General features: G+C 38.5%; 1 protein-coding gene across 1 annotated transcript in view; it reads right to left on the bottom strand.

The window, feature by feature from the left end:
* IARS2 (isoleucyl-tRNA synthetase 2, mitochondrial) overlaps positions 1-20,325 on the bottom strand; it is a 66,438-nt gene that overhangs the window by 11,012 nt on the left and 35,101 nt on the right. Inside the window, exons 13-15 of the mRNA XM_047840638.1 lie at positions 12,104-12,206; positions 11,167-11,260; positions 1,418-1,526 (exon numbers count right to left, since the gene is read on the bottom strand). Coding sequence (XP_047696594.1) covers positions 1,418-1,526; positions 11,167-11,260; positions 12,104-12,206 — 306 coding nt within the window. The remainder of the gene's footprint in view (positions 1-1,417; positions 1,527-11,166; positions 11,261-12,103; positions 12,207-20,325) is intronic.

Here is a 20,325-nt window from a genome sequence, read left to right as displayed (position 1 = left end):
AGTGGAGCATGCAACTCGATCTCAGGGTTGTAGGTTCAAGCCCCGTGTTGGGGGTAGAAATTACTCAAAAAAAAAAAAACTACAATCTTTAATCAATCAATCAAATAAAAGCAGGTTATACAAGAAACCTACACATGTAAATTGTTCTGGGATGGGTTTTCGTTGTAAGATAGTAAAAATCTTAAGCTATTCAAAAATTTTTCCGATTCTCTAGCCACACACTTGAATAAGGAAAACCAATTATCTGTAACTTAATACCTAATTTAACAAAACAAGAATGTTTCAGTTAATTAGCCACTTGTGGACATTACAGATACAAGGAGATGTGACCTCAGGCCGTCTTCAAGCATCGCAGAGTACCATCCTCCACGTCAAGTCTTCCCATATTTCAAGATCTGGCTCTTCGGAAATTTCCCCACTCCTCCAGTCGATGCTGACTTTACCTCTTGTGGGAATTACCAGTCTGTGTCAGTGACAAGACTTCTCTGTATTGCTGTTTGTTTTTTTTTAACTTCAAACTCATTTCTCATGAAATAAGAGACTAAGCTAATAAAGGAGGTGCTTTATCATATCCAGGCATAACTCGGAGATATTGCAGATTTGGCTCCAGACCACTGCGATCAAGTGCATATAAAAGTTATGTCTACACTACTGTATTCTATGAAGTGTGCGAAAGCATTATGTCTAAAAAAACTATGTACATGTCTTAAGTAAAAAATACTTTATTGCTAAAAAACGCTAACTATCACCTGAGCTTTTAGCAAACTGCAATGTTCTTGTCGGGGGGAGGTCTTGCCTCGATGCTGATGGCTGCTGACCGGTCAAGGTGGAGGTCGCTGACAGCGAGGGTGGCTGTGGCAATTTCTTAAAGACAACAGTGAAGTCGGGCACACTGCCTGACCCTGCCTTTCACACACCACTTCTCTGGGCACGCGATGCTGTCTTAACACCGTTTTACCCAGAGAACAACTCGTTTCGAAACTGAGCCAAGGCCCTCCAACCCTGCCACTGCTTTACAACTAAATTCATGTGATACTCCAAATCCTTCACTGTCCTTTCCAACCATCTGCACAGCCTCTTGGCCAGGAGTAGATTCCACCTCAAGAAACCACCTTCTCTGTTCGTCCGTAAGAAGTGGCTCCTCACTGTGAGAGCTGTGTCACGAGACTGCACGATTCGGTCCCGTCTCCAGGCTCCGCTTGGGACTCTGCTTCTCCTGCCGTTTCCACCACGTCTGCAGGCACTTCCTCCACTGAGGTCCTGAGCCTTCAATTTGTAAAAAAAAATGCAGCATCTGCGAAGCGCAACACAGCGAGTTCTGCCGGGATAAGTGCTCGGCACGGGGCTTGGCACCGGCCAGGGCGCCGCACAGGTCCTCACGGCGTGAGGACACCTTTAGCTCAGCTTGAACACTTACTTAAAAGGTGCTTTTTTCCTTGTTGCCACACTTGTTAATAAAGAAGACTGAAACCAACCACCAAGCTGGTCTTTTCCTTCCAAGTACAAATCTGCTCTTTGGTCAGTACCTCAAAATAAATATTAAAGAACAGAGAAATTTAAGTTAATTAAAATGGGAAAATGAAAATAAATATGCATCGAAGTGTTAACATAATAAAAGCAATCACGTCATTTATTTCATGCGTCATGCTGCCAGTCACTGGAGCTATTACCCTCTCGCTGCCCATTTATTAATCAAGAGAAACAGAATAAACGTTGGGAGTATGATCTCCTAAACTAGAAGTAACTAAAACACTACCTAAGTTAGGGACTGATTGGGACGCCCGTGTGGCTCAGTCAGTTGCACCTCTAACTTCAGCTCAGGTCACGACCTTGCAGTTTGTGGGTTCGAGCCCCACATCGGGCTCTCTGGTGTCAGTGCAGAGCTGCTTCAGACCCTCTGGCCCCCTTCTCTCTGCTCCTCCCCCACTCAGGCTCTTCTTTCTCTCTTAAAAATAATAAAGATAGATTTAAAAAATTAAAAAAAGGATAGTGACTAATTAATAGTTACCGGTATCAATGTTTTCAGTTGTCTCTTATGAAAATGAGCATCTAGCTTTATGTTAATTCATTTGATTCTCACAGTAACTCTATACGGTAGGTATTATCATCATCCCATTTCACAGATGAGGAAGGTGAAGCACTGAGATGTTTTAGAACTCGTCCAAATTTATGGGACAGTAAGCGGTAGAGAGGGATCCTGAATCTAGACAGTCTGGCACTGGAGTACATTTAAGCAAGAAATTAAACAAATCAGAAAAAAGAATCTTTTAAAAAGGGCAAGTTATAAACTTCTAATTTGACAATGACCCAGTCAAAGATGGACCACCTATTAAAAAGCCATGTGAGGCAGGGGTTGGGGTGAGCGATGAGGGGCTGGGGTAGGAGGGATGAATGGCAGAGCACAGAGGATTTTTAGGGCAGTGAAAATACTCTATGTGATACTATAATGATGGATACATGTCCATTATACCTTTGTCCAAACCTATAATATGTACAACACCAACAGTGGACCATAACGTAAACTACGGACTTTGGGTGGTCATGATGTGACGCTGTAGGCTCATCTACCGTAACAAATGTCCCACTCTGGTGGAGGATACTGATAATAAGAGAGGCTATGCATTTGTGGGGGCAGGAGGTATACGGAAAATCTCTACACCTTCTTCTTAATTTTTTAAATACTTATTTTGAGACAGAGAGAGAGAGCATGCAAACAGGGGAGGAACAGAGAGAGAGGGAGAGAGAGAGAGAGTCCCAAGCAGGCTCCACACTGTCAGCACACATCCCAATGTGGGGCTTAAACTCACGAGGCGTGAGATCATGACTTGAGCCGAAACCAAGAGTAGGTCATTTGACTGACTGAGCCACACAGATGCCCTTGAGTGTTTATTATTTTTGAGAGAGACAGAGAGAGACAGAGAAAGAGAGAGAGAGAATATGCGCTGGGGAGGGGCAGAGAGAAAGGGAGGCAGAGGATCCAAAGTGGGCTCTGCACTGTCAGCACGGAGCCCAGTGTAGGGCTTGAACTCACGGACTGTGAGATCATGACCGGAGCTGAAGTTGAAGTTGGACACTTAACTGACTGAGCCACCCAGGCTCCCCTCTTCTTAATTTTGCTATAAACCTAAAATGGTTCTTTAAAAAAAATAAAGTCTTTTAAAAGAAGATGTAGTAAAAGGAGAAAAAATGTGGGGCCCCTGGGTGGCTCAGTTGGTTGGGCCAATGACTTCGGCTCAGGTCATGATCTTGCGGTTTGTGAGTTCGAGCCCCGCGTCGTGCTCTGTGCTGACAGCTCGGAGCCTGGAGCCTACTTAGGATTCTATGTCTCCCCCTCTCTCTACCCCTACCCTGCTCACGCTCTGTGTCTCTCTGTCTCTCAATGATAAATAAATGTTTAAAAAAAATTTTTTTTAATAAAAAAAAAGGAGAAAAAATGCTCTATGAACAACTTAGTCTCAAATTTGTTAGGACATATACATAAGCAAGCTTCAGGGCTACTTCAGCATTCAACAGTTAACCAGTTAATTCAGGAGTTAACAATCTAAGATAAAAGACCATTTGGAAAACATCATAAGTAACAATCATTTCAGTCAAGACTCATCAAGGGTGAAAATTTGGTGAGAACACAGGGTATTTCCATAGTTGTCAAGTGTCTCTCTACAAGACACTTCCTAACGTAATAACCCCTCTGGCGACATGGGGGTAAGAAGTCACCGTAATGGAGAAAACAAGCAGACACCACTTCCAAGTGACCAAAGTTCAACATCACTGGTAAGTCACTGTGTGACTTCTGTTACAATGTGGAAAAGGACACAGTGTCTCTTCCGTGATATTCCTGCCCAAAACGCATAGTCTAAACCACATCATGAGAACGCATTACACAAACTCAAAATGAGGGGCCATCGACAAAATAACCTGTACGTGCATGTATGTCAAGGGCATGAAAGACAAGATCAAAGTAAGACTAAAGCGACGTGACACCCATGCCACGTATGGTCTTAGACCCTAGGACACTTATTTTCCCTCCTTCCCGAGAAAGGGCGTCACTGGGTGAAATGTGAATAAGGTCTGTAGATAGGTGACAGGATGGTGACAGGATGGTGACAGGATGGAATCAGGGTCATTTCCTGAGTTTGATACTCATATTGGTGATATAAGAGACTGTCCATGTTTTTAGAAAACATACGCCGAAAAATTTAGGGATAAAACAGCATCAAGTCTGCAACTTACCCTTAAATGGTACAGAAAAAACTGTATATACATAGCCATAGGGAAAAAATATATAAAGGAAACACAGTAAAATGCTAACTTTGGAAGATCTAGATGAAGGGGAGATGCTACTTCCTTACACTGCTCTGTGACTTTTCAGAATAAAATGTTATTTATTTATTTTTTTTTTAAAGAATATGAGGGGCACCTGGTGGCTCGGTCGGTTGAGCTGAGACTTGGGCTCGGGTCATGATCTCGCAGTTTGTAGGTTCAAGCCCCACGCTGGGCTCTGTGCTGACAGCTCAGAGCCTGGAGCCTGCTTCAGATTCTGTGTCTCCCTCTCTCTGCCCCTCCCCTGCTCGGGCTCTGACTCTCTGTTTCTCAATAACAAATAAATGTTAAAAAAATTTTTTTTTAATAAAAAAATAAAAAATAAAAAATAAAAAAAAGAACATGAGGTCTTTGGGAAAGATTATTCCTATATTTTAAATCTAAACTCACAACTTTAAAAGCCCCTTCTACTTGTGAAGTGAAGATCGGTCCTTATGCCCTAATATTGAGGATTCGGGGTTATAATCCTTATGTGACAATGCGGGTCTGGGGGGAGGTGGGAGACAAAATTAAAATAATTAAATCAAGCCAGTTCCATTCATTCAACATTTCTGAGCACTTATCATCTGACAGGCACTGTATGTACTAGGTCCTGGGGCAGAAAATGCAAAGAAGTCTGGCATCTGTCTTCTTGGAGCTGACAGTTAGGGGGTGAACTTTATGTTAAATAAGAAATAATTGTGCTGGTTGTTATCATGGCAAAACTGCACTTCAGCCTAGTCTCCGCAGCCAGGAAAGTCTAAGAGGGTAAGAAGACAAATGCATATGCAGTAAGAACAAAATGTTTTAGCCTCAACATCTAGAATGCTACATCTACAACCTACTTTTCTTCTCCCTCTACTGACCTGTAGCCATTTGTAACCCTAACCTTCTTTTTTAAATCTTTTTTTAATGTTTATTTTTGAGAGAGAGAGAGAGACACACAGACAGGGCGTGAGCACAGGAGGGGCAGAGAGAGAGGGAGACACAGAATCCGAAGCAGGCTCCAGGCTCCGAGCTGTCAGCACAGAACCCGACGTGGGGCTCGAACTCACGAGCCTTCAAGCTGTGAGATCATGACCTGAGCTGAAGTCGGCTGCTTAACCTACTGAGCCACCCAGGCACCCCTGTAACCCTAAACTTTTATAAATCCTCTTCCACCCAAGATGTTAACCTCCTACTGCTGACCACTTTGGGGATGTGGCAGTAATCAAGGAGATGATTGATAACAGAATGCTAGTGGAAATCTTTTCCTGAAGGAAGGAAGGAAGGAAAGAACAGAAAGAATCACTAAATCCTCTTCCTCTCTGAAAGCTCAATCACTGACAGTAACCGGGCATCAAACGGAAGTTCTGTCACCTTACTGCAAACACTGCTTCTGAGCCTTGATTAACACACCTCTCAAATAAGGGGTTTAAATAATCTCTAAAACCTTTGCCCTAAAAGTCTAAAAAGCTGGCTGCTGCCCAAAGACTTACAGTCGTCAGGACACCAGCAATCTGACTGCACGGGGGCGGCACTGAGGCTGCCGGAGTCCCAGTCCTGTGTGTGGGACGCACCAGGTGTGGGGTCAGAGCTTAACCTTCCCACGTGCCCAGGTCTTTACTAAGATGAGGACAACCCCAAATGTATTTACCTTACGAGGCTGTAAGAGAGATTAAAGAAGCAATAGGACATGCTGCGTACACAGCACATTATCAGTAAACGTTAATTATTACAAAGATTTATCACAAAGGGCACTGACATTTCCTGATGGAAAATTAAGAAAGGTGTATTTTTTCAAATAATTTTTATATACAAGAATACTTGTGAAAGTATCGTTATCCTAAACTATTTTAAAAATACGTGGTCTCTGATTCTGTCCTAGAAATATATGCTGCAACGCTCTAAAATAGGAGGACATCAGCCTACTAATCACAGCACAACAAAACAGCTCATACTTAGCAGGGGTCAAGTCTCAATGCCTTTTCCATGCTCATATAGATACTGAATTGCTGGAACTGGGAAGGAAGCAAAATACCATCCTAGAAAAGGAAGTGTAACCCCAGAAAACTTCTGCAAGCCAGAGCCTTTCAAGGTGGTGTATGAAACCAGTGGAAAAAGATGGACGGGGTAGTGGGGTGTTTGGGCGTAGCAGAGCTCTGGACAAGAAATGAAAACAATAAAGCTTGTAGGAACTTTAGAAAAAAAGATAAGCTCAGTCTTAAACGGTAAGAAATATGAAGATCTGTCAAACTAAGGTGCTGGAATACTCTGGAATTACTGTACAGCTACAACCACATATGATGAATTATTGGGACTATTCCCTATTTTAGTAAGTTTATTTTTAGTAATGGTTGTTTTTCCTAGCAAATGTACATTCTCACTTTAAGAAATCTGTAAAACACTGGGAAGTTAAAACAAAATAAAATCACCTCTATCCCACTACCTAGAGATAACCATTTCATTACAGCGCATGTCTTCCCAGTCTTTTGTCTGTGCTCAACATTTCCATGAGTTGTTAGCAAATCACGGTATTTGTCTATATCCTTTTGTTTTGTATTCTGTACTTTTTCAAATTTAGCATGCCCTTAGATAATACCCATACCCTCAATTATTTTTCAAAAACATTACTTAATGGCTGCATATGATTCTGATGTATGAATGTATACCATATTGCTTTAGTAACTTTTCTACACATAGACAATGAATTACTGTGCCAAATCACGTACTATTAAAATAGCATTGTAAAAAAAGAAAGAAAGAAAGAAAGAAAGAAAGAAAGAAAGAAAGAAAGAAAGAACGAACACTGTAATGAATATCCTCACACACAGTTCTTCATCCAGATTTGATCACTTGAGAGAGTGCAGGTGTGTGAGCAGGGGAGGGGGAGAGGGAGAGAACCCCAAGCAGGTTCAGCATTGTCAGCACAGAGCCCGATGCGGGGCTCGAACTGACAAACTGCAGTGAGTGAGCAGTGCGTAAGCTCATGACCTGAGCTGAAACCAAGAGCCAGACACTTAAATAACTGAGGCATCCAGGAGCCCCACATCTGACCACTTGGACAGGAGAGATGCCCATAAATAGAACTTTTTGGTCAAACGACAGAAAACCACTCCAAAGCTTCTGAGGCATAATGCAAAAATCCTGTCCGGTCCACCTGTGACAGATTACATTCCAACAGCAGTGCACAAGAGGGAGCAACGGTGCCAACTTTTTCTGCCTATTTTTTAATCTTCTTTCCTCTTTTTCTTCCCTCAATAGACCTTCTAGTAAAAGAAAAAAACTAGAAATAAACCTGGGTGTTGTAATACTCCAGGAAAAGTTGCAATCAACCATGTGGCAAAAGGCTAATATTTCTATTACAGTAACTTTCTTTGTTAGGAAAATTACAAAAATCATAAACTATTCAGTACCTCTAAGATTATGATTTAGGCATGGTAGTAAATAAAGAATAAACTAATTACAGCATTAAAAAAAACTCTCAAAGCAAAATCAGCCAAAAAATTGAGTAATCTATAATTTCATTACTAAATTTGTTTAACTTAGCTGAACTGATAAAGTTTGAGCAAGATTATATTGTATTTAAGAAGGCAAGTTATAGAACTAGCACAAAACATATTTGTCACAACTACTGCTTAACCAACGTAAAATAATTTAAGCCAAGAGTAATTTGTCAAAAATGTTAGGATATAATTATCAATTTTAAAAATTAGGCTATTTGTAAACTATCATCTATGTTCTTAATAGGGTAATCCTTTAAAAAAGGCTTTGTAAATCTAAACTGTAAATAATAGTTTCTCTTTCAAAAAATGATCTTTTTTCTATTTATTTCTCTTTATTTGTTAAAAAAAACAAACAAATGAAGTAGAATAAGTATTTTAAAACACTAATTCCTTGATAGGTGAAGATAAATAAGTTACGGCACATGCAGACGAGGGAACATTACTTAGCACTACAAAGAAATGAGCTATCAAGCCAGGAAAAGACACGAAGGGACCATGGATACATGTTAAGTAAAAGAAGCCAATCCGAAAAGCTACATACTGTGTGACTCCAACTATATGACATTCTGGAAAGGCAAAACTATGGAGAGTACAAAGATCAGTGGTTGCCAGGGTCAGCTGGGAAGAAGGGATGAACAGGTGGAGCAAATTTTTAGTAAAATTTTAGTAGAATTTAGTAAAATTTAGTAAAACTGTTCTGTGTGATACTACAATGGTGGATACATGTTGTTATACATTTACCAAAACCCACAGAGCGCACAACACCAAGAGTGAATCCTAACTATGGACTGTGGGTGATCATGATTTGTCAATGTAGGTCCATCAATAGTAACAAATACACCACCGTAGTGTGAGTTGAAGGCAGGGGAGGTTATGGGGAAATGGAGGCACAGTGTATGGGATCTCTGTAATTTCTGCTAAAACTGTTCTAAAAAATAGAATTTACTTAAAATTTTTGAAAACATTATTTTTAAATCACTGCAAAAATTAATGCCTTCGGTAAATGTTTAAAGAATGTTTTAGAAATGATTCACTTAAAAACGCCATTCCCTTTCAGAAAGCGTTCGGGTTTCAGTTTAAGTACTATTGACCTTGAACTCACAATCAAAGAGGTACCTGACCTGGTGTTCAAATTCTTAAGCCAAATCTTTCACTGTTGTAAAACGTGTCAACAAAAAGTAAAACCAGTCATGTATGCCATAATCACCAAATTCATCTTGTTAAACATCAACAGGTACTGATGAAGACTAAGTAGCTCAATTAAACTCAAAAGTAAGTTGATTTTAGTTTGCAGTAACGTACTCTGAGGGAACTACGCAGGCGTTGAATCATTTATTAGAATTAATGTAAGCATTTGAGAATGGAAAGTAAAATACCCTTCTCGAAAAAGACTTCTCCCTCTTGTTCTTTCTCTCTTTTAAGGAAAGTTTGTTTTATGGATTTTCAAACCGTGAATTCACTATATCTTGGCTCTTTCCCACTTCATTCTTTCTCCCTGTCTTTTGAAAATTTTCTTATCAAAAAAGAATAAAAGCTCAGAGGTAAATAGGATAAAATATAAGCCAATTGATCTAATTCTTTGACTAACCTCACACCATGTTTGACTGATTTAGAGGAAGAGGAGGAGGAATATGACAGCTCAGTGAAAAAGGAGAAATTACAGTCTAAAATTAGTCTTGTGCACTTATCTGTGAAGGTAGCTTATTTAAGTTCTGGCGGCCTCTATGCAGGCAACATACAAGTTTAAATGACAAATCAGTTCTCCTTCTTCGAATTAATTATCTAAATATGACACCTACCGCTTAGGTGTAATTCTACCACTAACTTCATTTAAGAAACTATTTCTTTCCCAAGTATTTAGTTAAAAACATCATCAACTAGAAGGAACGTGACTATACTTTTATCAGCACCACTGGCAGCAGCACAGACGGGTTTTAACGAGCTTTCATGCAGTTTCACAAGGTCTCTAAGTAGAACACGACCTTGCTGTGTGGAGTAATGTGAAACCACTTCTGAAATTAAACTGCAACAACGCTCAAGACAGCCATTGTACCAAGGCCAAAAAAGTTAATGAACTTAGAAATATATCATATAAACGATTTTGCACATGGCACACTTTTGCTGAAATTCACGATGCTGCCCCAATGTGGTAGGAGATACAGAACTCTTCTCCCTATTTATAACACTACTTCTACCTACCTTATGTAGTGGTCTATATTTTCAGTATAATTGAGGGAAACAAAGTAATCGAACTTGCAGTATTTTCTCTTAGGTGTGGTGGGAGAAACTTACGAAATAATAATTCTGAAAATTACTAAAAACTGTAAAAGATTTTATTAATATGTAATTTATACATGGTCATTATGAATTACTATTTGTATTTTAGCTGTAATATAGAGGAAACATGAATTTACATGGATTAATTTCCTAGGCTACTAGAAGGGGACAAATGATCATATTTACCTACCAGGAATCAGATGTACGTCCTCTCAATAGTGAGGCCCAGTACCAAAAGGATACCTCAAGTCACACTTGGGGACAATCCCTCTCAATCCCGTAATAATGGCCAGCTGCAAAGACAAGTTACTTTCCCACATTCTCTCGCTCCAGAAAGCAAGATCTCTTGGGCCCAGGGTGGCGCTTAGCAGCAATGTGAAGAAGCATCTGATCCATCCTCGTTCCTGTCTTTGACCTCACGGTAATGATGGGCTTTGCTCTTTGTTTTCCCTCTGGTGTTCGCCCGGTGTGCTTAAGGATATCCTCTTAAGCAGCTACACACAACCTCCAATGTGTGCCTTCTCCTACTTCTCCCTGCTACTGCCCACCAGGTCTCTCCCTTCTCACAGTGTGCCCTGTGAGTGAGTGTAACATTAGTCAGCTGCCTGTGTGGAGGGGGGAAGAGCTGTGAAATGACAAGGTCGTGTAAGAAAAATAAGAACCAGAGATCAGGGTATCTGATTTCTGGTCTGAGACTAACTAAGCTATGTAACCATCACCTAATTTGGCTCTAATCTAATCTCATTTCCTCTTCTGAAAAGTGATGGGAGTCAGACCGTTTCAATGACTTCTAAATGTTACAGAGCTAATGCCTTGGGTTGCTAAGTGCGTCAAGAAGAGCTGGTTGAGAGGAGGAAGAAATGTCCGTTTTTATCTACCTTATGTATTGTGGGTCTATATAAAATTTCATTTGGAAAACCAAACAAATTTAGACATCATTGGATTAAATGATCTCCAAGAGCCCTTCCAGATCTAAAATCGTATCATGGCAGGAGATTTTCTTCCAAATAAAAAAAAATACTCCCAGATTATAGATTTCTTCTGAGTAACTTTTATGTATTTTCAAAACTGCTTGACTGGTATATAACCTATTATTTAAAATTACCTGGAAGAACACAAGACCATGAAGTTCCACTATCGAACCAGATGTCCAAGATATCCTGACCAGGCACATACTCCAAGGCATCAGGACCACCAACCTAGTAAGATAACGTGAAAACATTTTAATTATGCAAAGATAGCGATGTACACAATAAAAAAGCAAAAAGAAAAAGTCTTAAGAAAATAAAAGGATGGGGAGCCAGGGTGGCTCAGTTAGTTAAGTAGCCAACTCTTGATTTTGGCTCAGGTCACGATCTCACGGTTCATGAGACTAAGCCCCGCTTCGGGCTTTACGCGGACACAGCAAGGAGCCTACTTGGAATTCTCTCCCCCACTCTCTCTGCCCCTCCCCCACTCTCTCTCAAAATAAATCAACTTAAAAAAAAAAAAAGAGAATCAAATGCTTACAACCATTAAATTCGCATTTTAAAATGAAATTTCAAACATTTCTAAGTATTTTGCAATTGAGTACAACTGCCTCATTTGTATGTGAAAGTGGTTGTGGCCACTTGATTCTACACTTACTAACATAAAGTATTTTCACTTCTTGAAATGATCTCCTAACTTGGAGTCTGTTCATGTGTGATGGAATCAGTCAACTCCAATGCAGATCCTACAAAGCCCCGATGTACCAAGTTAGGCACCGCTCTCTCATAGTCAACACCTACATCTGCTTAGTCAACTAAACCCACTAAAAATCAATCTTGGCCCTCAATAAGTAAACAAATAACCCTCATACTCCACTGCTATATTAAACACCAAGCTTCTATGGCTAGGCAAAAACGTCTACTCTCAAACTGCACTGGCTCCTGATTTATCGTGAAATGAACTCATCAACTTTACACAATGACATAAACACTTTTTAACGCTCAAGAATCCCTTGTGTTTTCATTAAGTCATGCAATGCACACGAAGGTTGTTAAATACACACAGAAATTTACCTTAGATAAGACTTCCTGAGGAAGAAGCTGCTCAGGGGGATGAGTCCACCAGACATCGCTGCCATGTTGTTCCACTAGTTTAATAACATGCTCTGTGGTTTGGCTGTTTTAGGTGGGAAAAGGCAGAACTGTTCAATTAACTACAGAGGGTAATAGTGAACATTTAAAAAATAAGAAACAGCTAAAAGAAAAAAAGAAAAACAAAGAATAGTTATTTTCCCCTATCCACAGAATATTTTATTCAAAAATATTTATTGAGAACCTCCAGTATCTTAGAGACTGTCCTAGGAACTGGAAATATAGCAGTTGACAAGACAGATAAGATTCCTGCACTAATGGAACTTACACTGTACGATCCGAGATACCTCCCTCAGAATGCCATGTAAACGAAGTAAGATGATGCACAAAAAACGCAGCACAGAGCCTAATATGCAGTAAAAAGCCAGTAAGTGCACATCAAATGAAATTGACCATATCTTTGGGAAGACACACAGTTATAAATTCTTTGAAAACTAAACTCGGGAAAATTTATACTACATTTTCTCACAGCAGTAACATACTTTTAATTTATTATCACAGCTTTATTGACGTTACAACTTCCTCTAGTTGCTTTCCATGGGTCAGAGTACATGTAATGGTTAAGAGCATGGACCTTAGAACTAGACAGCTTTGGTTCCATTCCTGGCTCTTCCACTTATTACCTAATGTGACCTTGGCTACAGCACGTAACATTTCTGTATCTGTTTTTAAAATGCAGATAATAATATCATCAAGATGGCTATTAAGGATATTAATTAAGCTTATATATATAAAATGCCTAGGACAACGTCTGGCACATACTAACAAGTATTATATAAGTGTTAGTTATTATTCAAACTGATTTTGTGAAGTCAGGTAAATTTAGAGAGTAATTATGTTAACCTATCACCAAAATACAAATCCGTATTAATATTTACAGATTAAGACACACATACAAAAGCTAACTTTTGAATTATGCTCATTTCCACCACATTCCATTAGTTACTAATTCTTAGTAACTAAGAATTAACTACAGGCCCATGAGAGTCAATGGAAATGGAAAGACTAGTGAACGGGAAAAGCTTTACATTCTTTAAAATTGTTTAATGTTTATTTATTTATTTTTGAAAGAGAGCAAGCGCACAAGTGGGGGAGGGAGAGAGACAGAGACAGAGACAGAGACAGAATCTGAAGCAGGCTCCAGGCTTTCAGTTCAGAGCCCAACACGGGACTCAAACACGTGAACTGTGAGATCCTGACCGAAGTCAAAAATCAAGACTTGGACCTTAACCACAGAGCCACCCAGGTGCCCTGAAGTCATGAGGTTTTATATTCCTGACCCGTTCCTCACTCGGGTTGGTTCACATAAGGACAGGTTTCAGAATACTGTTTGGGAAATATACTTAGGCCAGCATTTCCCAAACCATCTTTGGGGTACACGGAAAACTCCTAAAGTTAACACAGACATACCACGCAACAGTCCACTGTGATCACACAGATTTAGGCAACTCTGATGCTGTGTCCCTCTTTGTAAGTTACGCTGTGAATTAACATATTAAGGATCCTGAGAAGTCCTGAAGCAAATGAACCGATCCCCCTTAATTTAACTCAACGCCCTGAAAAGCTTTACATTCTTAATCTGGATCTGATTCTTATTAATCATGACTATGCAAGGGCAAATCATCTACCTCTTTGGGTCTGAAAATTCACAGATGTGTATGAAAAAATTATTAAATTATTTTAAATTATTAAAAAAATTATGAAAGTAAAAATCAAATGGGTATTATAAATTATTTAGATAGGCTCAAAAAATTGAAATTTCAAATACCTAAGTTGGTATGCTAGGAAGGATAGACTGAAAAAGTATAATGTTATCAGCATTTATTTTAAAGAAATTACAAATAACAAGAATGTTAAAATGGGTACAAGTCCATATTTCTTCTAGTCATACATTTTCGATGGACTTTAACAGTAAAGATAAACTTTTGTGATAGGAGACCATAAAAACTTTGTGCAATACCTAGTTATATGACAATATTTAGTTACATATTACTTTTTTATATAGTTTGCACAGAACATTTTAACAGTTAAGAAAATATGAACATACTATAAAAGAAAACCTAAATAACCTAATGTTATTTTTCTAAAGAGATACTAGCGAAGTACATTTACACGTACCCAATTATAGTAGACATGATGCTCATACCAATTCTGAAATTGTCATAAAAAAGAATGATTCTAAACATGAGTGTCATTTTGACTCCTTACTTTTACAATGTTATTAGACTAATTTTAGGTAAATGATAAAATAAAACAGTAAAACCGTTTCAAGATTGTTAGAAATAAATAGGTTAAAAAATAACATAAAACTAAAAGCAAATGGTTCAAGTTTCATATCAACGTAGGAAATACGGTACAGTGTATTAGGGTTAATATTAAAATAAAAGCATTTATGTATATACCACACATTGTACTTTTCAAAGCAGTTTACACGCACTTTAAAAGTTTATTTTTGACACACACACACACACACACACACACACACACACACACACACACAGAGTGTGAGTGGGGGAGGGGCAGAGAGAGAAGGAGACACAGAATCCAAAACAGGCTCCAAGCTCTGAGCTGTCAGCACAGAGCGTGACGCGGGACTCGAACTCCCGAACCGTGATTATGACCTGAGCCAAAGTTGGATGCTCAACCGACTGAGCCACCCAGGCGACCCTAAAGCACTATCTAATTGGATTCACAGAAAAACATATTTAGTAGCTCCTGACAGATAAACCCTGTTCCCTGTCTCGGGGTTCCTTAAGTCATGAGCCTTTAAACTAAGTAACACCGGTAATGCCAGGCCTTAAAACTGTCTCCTAAATCATGGTTCGATTCTGTTTTTACTTCTCCCTTCAGCTTCTCTAACTCATCTACAAAGACAACCACTGTACCTGTGAATTCACACTCCTATTCTCTTCCCTTGCTAAGCAAAGGCAACAAAGAGTCTTATTACCCATGTGTAATGAAACCCTCAACTGGAGATGAAGTGAGGGAACAGGGCAGTCCCAGGAGATTAGTGTGCTGACAGAACACACACCAAGTCCAAAGACCGGATTCTACCCATGAATTATTAGATACTGATAGGAATACATCATATTATTTTTCTGAGCTTCAGTTTCTGTGAACACTGGGAACAGCTGTCAGAAAGAAGGCCATATGAACCTTACAATTATAGATGACGCATATCCATTTTAGGAGACCAAATTCACCTCTAATGTGACTGACAAGTTCTTTTTTTATATTCCTAAATAGATAATTCAATGAGGTTTTAGAACTATAACTAAAAATACCAAACAATAAAGATTCTCATTTTGGAGCAGACAAGTTATTAAGACAACTGTAAAGTCCCCCCAAGTTTAGTCAACTATCTCTAGTCTAAAATTATAGTTTTAATTGTTATATTTTCTTATAAAGATTAGTAATTCGCCCACATAATCTAACTTTTCAGTGTAAGAAGCATTTTATATACACTTTATTTGCAAATATACTTTTTTAAAAAACTCATAAGCCTCTTGCTTCAGTGAGGAGGAAAGTTTGATTTTGTTTTTCTTTTAGTTTCCCTAATACTTATTAAAAATGAAAAAAACCACACAATGTCATCTACACTAATGAAAATAATCCAGTAGTAGTCAGTTTTTAAAATCTAATTTCAAAAAAGCTGTCATAAGTAAAACTACACACTTTTAAAAAAATAAACCAATATTTTCCCTCATAACACATGCATATGAATCTGGACCAAAGAATAATTTTTTCAATGTATTCAAAAGAAATATGAAACATTTTATTTTATTTATTTTTTAATGTTTTATTTTTGAGAGAGAGAGAGGCAGGCACACACACACACACACACACACACACACACACACACAATGTGTGTGCAGGGGAGGGGCAGAGAGAGGGAGACACAGAAACTGAGCTGTCAGCACAGAGCCTGACGCGGGGCTCAAACTCACGAGCCATGAGATCATGACCTGAGCGAAGCTGGATGATTAACAGTCTAAGCCACCCAGGTTCCCCAGAAATATGAAACGTTTTAAAAAGGGAGAGAAGAAGCTCTGCCTCAATAATAGGGCAAATCTCACTAGTATTTAGAGCAAGACTTGCTTCCCTACATTATGAAATATAAGAATATCATGAACCAAATATACTTTTTTTTTTAAATTTTTTTTCAACGTTTATTTATTTTTGGTACAGAGAGAGACAGAGCATGAACGGCGAGGGGCAGAGAGAGAGGGAGACACAGAATCGGAAACAGGCTCCAGGCTCCGAGCCATCAGCCCAGAGCCCGACGCGGGGCTCGAACTCACGGACCGCGAGATCGTGACCTGGCTGAAGTCGGACGCTTAACCGACTGTGCCACCCAGGCGCCCCATGAACCAAATATACTTTAATAAGCATTATGCTCTGCAACTCAGTTCCGTCTTGAGATCTTACAACACTGTATTACATGTATTTTTGAAGACAGGAAAAGACGCTAAAGACAATTCTGGAGCTCGGGGATAAAAACTGAACAAAATTTATGATAAGAATACAGACGTCAAAGACAACACCCTCACAATCCAAACAAATCAAAATTTAAGTGCATGGATTTGGTACCACAAAGTAAGAACTTTCTCTTGATTTGTACTCTGAGTCTCTGAATAATCTTAAAAAACTGTGGCAGAGAGTTTTAAAAACACAATTTTCAACAAAAATAAACCTACCCTGGCAACCTACAGACTTGAGGTTAACTATCCTAGATTGTAAAATAAAGATAGATTTAACATTAGTTCAAACCAAATCTGGAAGGATAACTTGGAAACAAAACAAAACAAGTGAATGCTACACTAGTGCTTAAAGGTGGTCATTGTCACTAGAATACTGTAGCAAAAACCTAGAACAGTCCAATGTCCTTGGTGGGCCGCACGGATTGGATTTTCATTCAGAAGGAACCAGGCGACCATTAAGAGCTAAGCCAGCATTTTTAATGGCTGTATACTCAGTCTTCCAAAACCAATTTAGATTATTTCTTTCTATCACCATGTTTCTTTATTATCAACTATATGAGACACCCTTATATACCTGTCTTCGTATAAGAGATGTTCATCTTCTTATTTAAGGATAAATATTTTGGAAGTATAATTTGTTCATAATGAAACTGAAATTACGCTTCAATGAGTTTTTAAAACAATTTTAAACAATATTTGTTTTAAAAACAATAAACGTATCTTAGTGATAGTGAATATTCTTCAGGAAAAAATACAAGGAAAAGTCAAAATCTGTCTTTGGAAATTTAAGAATTCTTCCCTTGTGTTAATAATATCCTATACTTAACACAAACACATGGTTAACTTATAACCTAAAGATCAGTATAAATTACTGTTGATAAAAGTGGGTGAAACCACTTATCACTACATAATATATGCTTCCATTTTAATGCTGCATTTCATAAAGCAATAAATCCATCATAAAACTTTGTACTTTATGCAAGGGCCTTATCTAAACACATGTATTACGTGTCCCTCCTTAGGTTTCAACCAGTGAAAATCCACTAGGTTGTATGAGCAACTGAAACACCATCCAATCATTCTGAACTTTGATATCGACTGTGCTGAAGGCTTATTTAGCACATTATCAGAAATTAAGCAGCATTAGGATTACTAAGCAAGGAAGAAACCTGCTGTCATTCCACTGTCTCCTGTGCTTTGTCTTTATTAAAGGAACAATATTAAGGCCTATAAGACAACTCTTCTTCTGCAAGTTACTGGAATAAGAATGAGGTAAGAGGCTAAATGTTTCTAATTTATTTACTAAGTTTATAAATTTATTCTAGAACACAGTGAAATGTGAAGGGGGGGATTCTATTTTTAATTTAATCCTACACTTATGTATTATAGGTGACAGGAAACAATTTTGGAGAATTTTTTAACTGAATGATTATAAAATTTTTTCACCAAAATGGTCATTGTTATATGAGCAAGAGGGAGGTAGAGCTAGCACTCAAAGTGAACTGTAAATTCCTTGACTATTTCTAGTAAATTTCTCATAGGTTCTAGAAATCAAGGGCCAAATTTCCGAAATGCATAGATTATTGTATTAATAGTGAATTGATACAATAATCTGAAACTGAATTTAAAATTTTTTTTAATGTTTATTTATTTTTGAGAGAGAGAGAGAGAGAGAGAGAGAGAGACAGACAGAACACAAGCAGGGGAGGGGGAGAAAGAGGGAGAGCCAGAATCTGAAGCAGGCTCCAAGCTCTGAGCTGTCAGCACACAGCCCAACGTGGGGCGCGAACCCACAAACCGTGAGATCATGACCTGAGCTGAAGTCGGAAGCTCAATGGACTGAACCACCCAGGCGCCCCTGAAATAAACAAAATTTAACAACTTCTTTTGCTTCCTAGGTAGCAAATGCTTCTAAATGTTACCTTTGTATTATGTTAAAAAGTATTTGTCTTTATTAACTAGGAGTAGATTTCTACCTAAATTATAATGGCATTCTATTACAGATTCAGAAAAATCAATGATGTTAAGGTCAGAAACGCAATTATATCTTGAGCAAATACAAATGTGAATATGAAGTGCAGATGAGAACATTAATTCAAATCCAAGTTAAACATCAGAGTTTCAAATCTACTAGTCTCTAACCTTATTAGCAATGTGAATCAATCAAGATTTTCTTCTGTGAAACAAGTATACTTAAGACTTGAACTTACAGACTTTGGTCCAGAAAAGCAGAAGGAATGTTCTGGTATGCTTACTGGGGTTATCAAGTGTAACAGCAACTCCATGTGGACTGTGTACCAATGTCCAGTGGAGATGCTGTTACTTTTGATGATTACCAACTCACTACAATAGAAAGATCTATCCAAGAAAGACAGAAAATTGTGGTCACTTGATTCTGACTTGATTAAGGAGGAAAAAAGATAAGCCTTCACGCGGTCTTAAAAAAATTACTTACAAGTAAGTAATTAAGAATTAACATCTATCTTCTTACATTAAGTGCAATGTCACACCAAGGAACCAACAGTGGAGGAAGATTAATCTTGGGTCATCACTCAGAAATGGTGTACAGGAAAATGACCTATGAACTGACAGACAATTTGGCTAAGTCTGTCTGTCATTTCTGTAGGCCAATATTCTGTATATCTCTTCTACTTCAAAATCAGAATTCAACTAATATGATGCAAGCAACACAATGGGAGATGCACAGAAAAAAATCTGCAACATAAGCATGTATCGACTGTAAGCAGAAAATAAATAATACCTGATGAAAATCTGCTTGTGTTTTTCTGACAAAGCTCACATTTATTTCACCTGGCTTAGTGACCAATCGACCTATGTACCGTTTTATTGTCATTATTGTCAAATAAACTAATTTCCTCTTCTTACTAATGTATACATATGTCCACCTCCATCACTTCAAGGAAATTCCCTAAAAATCTTGTTCTCTAAACACTAAAAAAACCCCAAGAAACGAGGAACAATGACAACGGCTTATACACACTCCTTAAAAGAAAACTGTACAGTGTGGAATTTTAAATAATACCTGTGTAAACTTATGTCAACTTTAAGGTATTAAGGTATCAGCAGTCTACATCTGACCAAGCTCTCAATTATAAGAACAACATGGGCAACACTATTTAGCCCAAAGAGCCTTGGCTCCAATCTGTAATAATACTGACGAAGTCTTACAGTGACCTCCTGGCCTCCAACCTCTAGCTTTTCTTCCTAAAATATACTCTCACTCCTCATGCCTATTTAAGAATTTAAACTGCTTAACCTAGTATTCAAAACTCACTACAATTTGCCCCCACAAACCTCTCTCAGCACTTGACTTTCTAAAACCCCCCTCAACACCGGACAGTCCCATAATGGCTCCTATACATGTGCTATGCTTTCCCTGCTCCACACCCTCAGCTCCTGCTAATTCCTCCACTTGCAAAATACTTTCCTACCTAATCCTCAAGGCCCTACTCAAATGCCGCGTCCTCTGTGAAGAAAGCAAATGAGCTGTTTTATGGCGATATTTGCCCAAGGCAGAACCTGCAGTTCTTCCCTGAGCCATGTTGCCATAAGGTGTCAGGTTCCCCATGAAACAGTGACAGAATGTATATTTCAAATTGACAAAGAACTTCTACACAAAAACACTAAGAACTACCTAATATG

This window comes from Prionailurus viverrinus, chromosome F1 (genome assembly GCF_022837055.1).
Source record: "Prionailurus viverrinus isolate Anna chromosome F1, UM_Priviv_1.0, whole genome shotgun sequence".
Lineage (NCBI taxonomy): Eukaryota > Metazoa > Chordata > Mammalia > Carnivora > Felidae > Prionailurus > Prionailurus viverrinus.
This window is presented reverse-complemented; position numbering and strand designations above follow the sequence as displayed.